Here is a 582-nt window from a genome sequence, read left to right as displayed (position 1 = left end):
ATATATATGTGATATTATACACCCTGTACAATATATATATATGTGATATTATACACCCTGTACAATATATATATGTGATATTATACACCCTGTGTACTATGCATATAACAGATATAATCTGATGGATGTGATATATATTCTCTGATCAGATGTACTGGTACACATGATGCCCACAGATCTGCATCTCTCACATATTGCCATCTAATCACATGCAGAGCTGCATTGCAATGCGTTCTAATTATCTGCTGCTATGAGAGGTAAATGCGGATACCGCATACGACTGATCGGCCAGCGATCCAATGATGAGCAGTAGCAGATCGCATGGTAGAAAGTTGTTGCTGGGTCGGTCCCACCTTACTCTTCTCTTATTCTTCCCATAAAGAATAAAAGTTGCTGAGAAGCTCCCAGAGCAGAGCTGCAGTGCCATGAACTTACTTTTCGGATGGTCCCCCATAGCAGCCAGGAAGGGATAAGGGACGATGAGATCCACCATACAGCTGCAGTGTGATGCTGGAGATAGGACAGAGCCAGAGCTGCAGGATCCTGCTCACAGCTCCCAGCACTGGAGTCTCAACTGTCCCA

General features: G+C 43.8%; 1 protein-coding gene across 1 annotated transcript in view; it reads right to left on the bottom strand.

Moving 5' to 3' along the window:
* ISL2 (ISL LIM homeobox 2) overlaps positions 1-582 on the bottom strand; it is a 21696-nt gene extending 21114 nt beyond the window's left edge. The window contains exon 1 of the mRNA XM_072402027.1: positions 436-582. Within this exon, the coding sequence (XP_072258128.1) occupies positions 436-493 (58 nt within the window). The 5' untranslated portion in view covers positions 494-582. The remainder of the gene's footprint in view (positions 1-435) is intronic.

The sequence above is a fragment of the Pyxicephalus adspersus genome, chromosome 2, assembly GCF_032062135.1.
Source record: "Pyxicephalus adspersus chromosome 2, UCB_Pads_2.0, whole genome shotgun sequence".
In the NCBI taxonomy this organism is placed as follows: Eukaryota; Metazoa; Chordata; class Amphibia; order Anura; family Pyxicephalidae; genus Pyxicephalus; species Pyxicephalus adspersus.
Note: the sequence above shows the minus strand (reverse complement) of the source record. Positions and strands in the feature narration are given on the sequence as shown.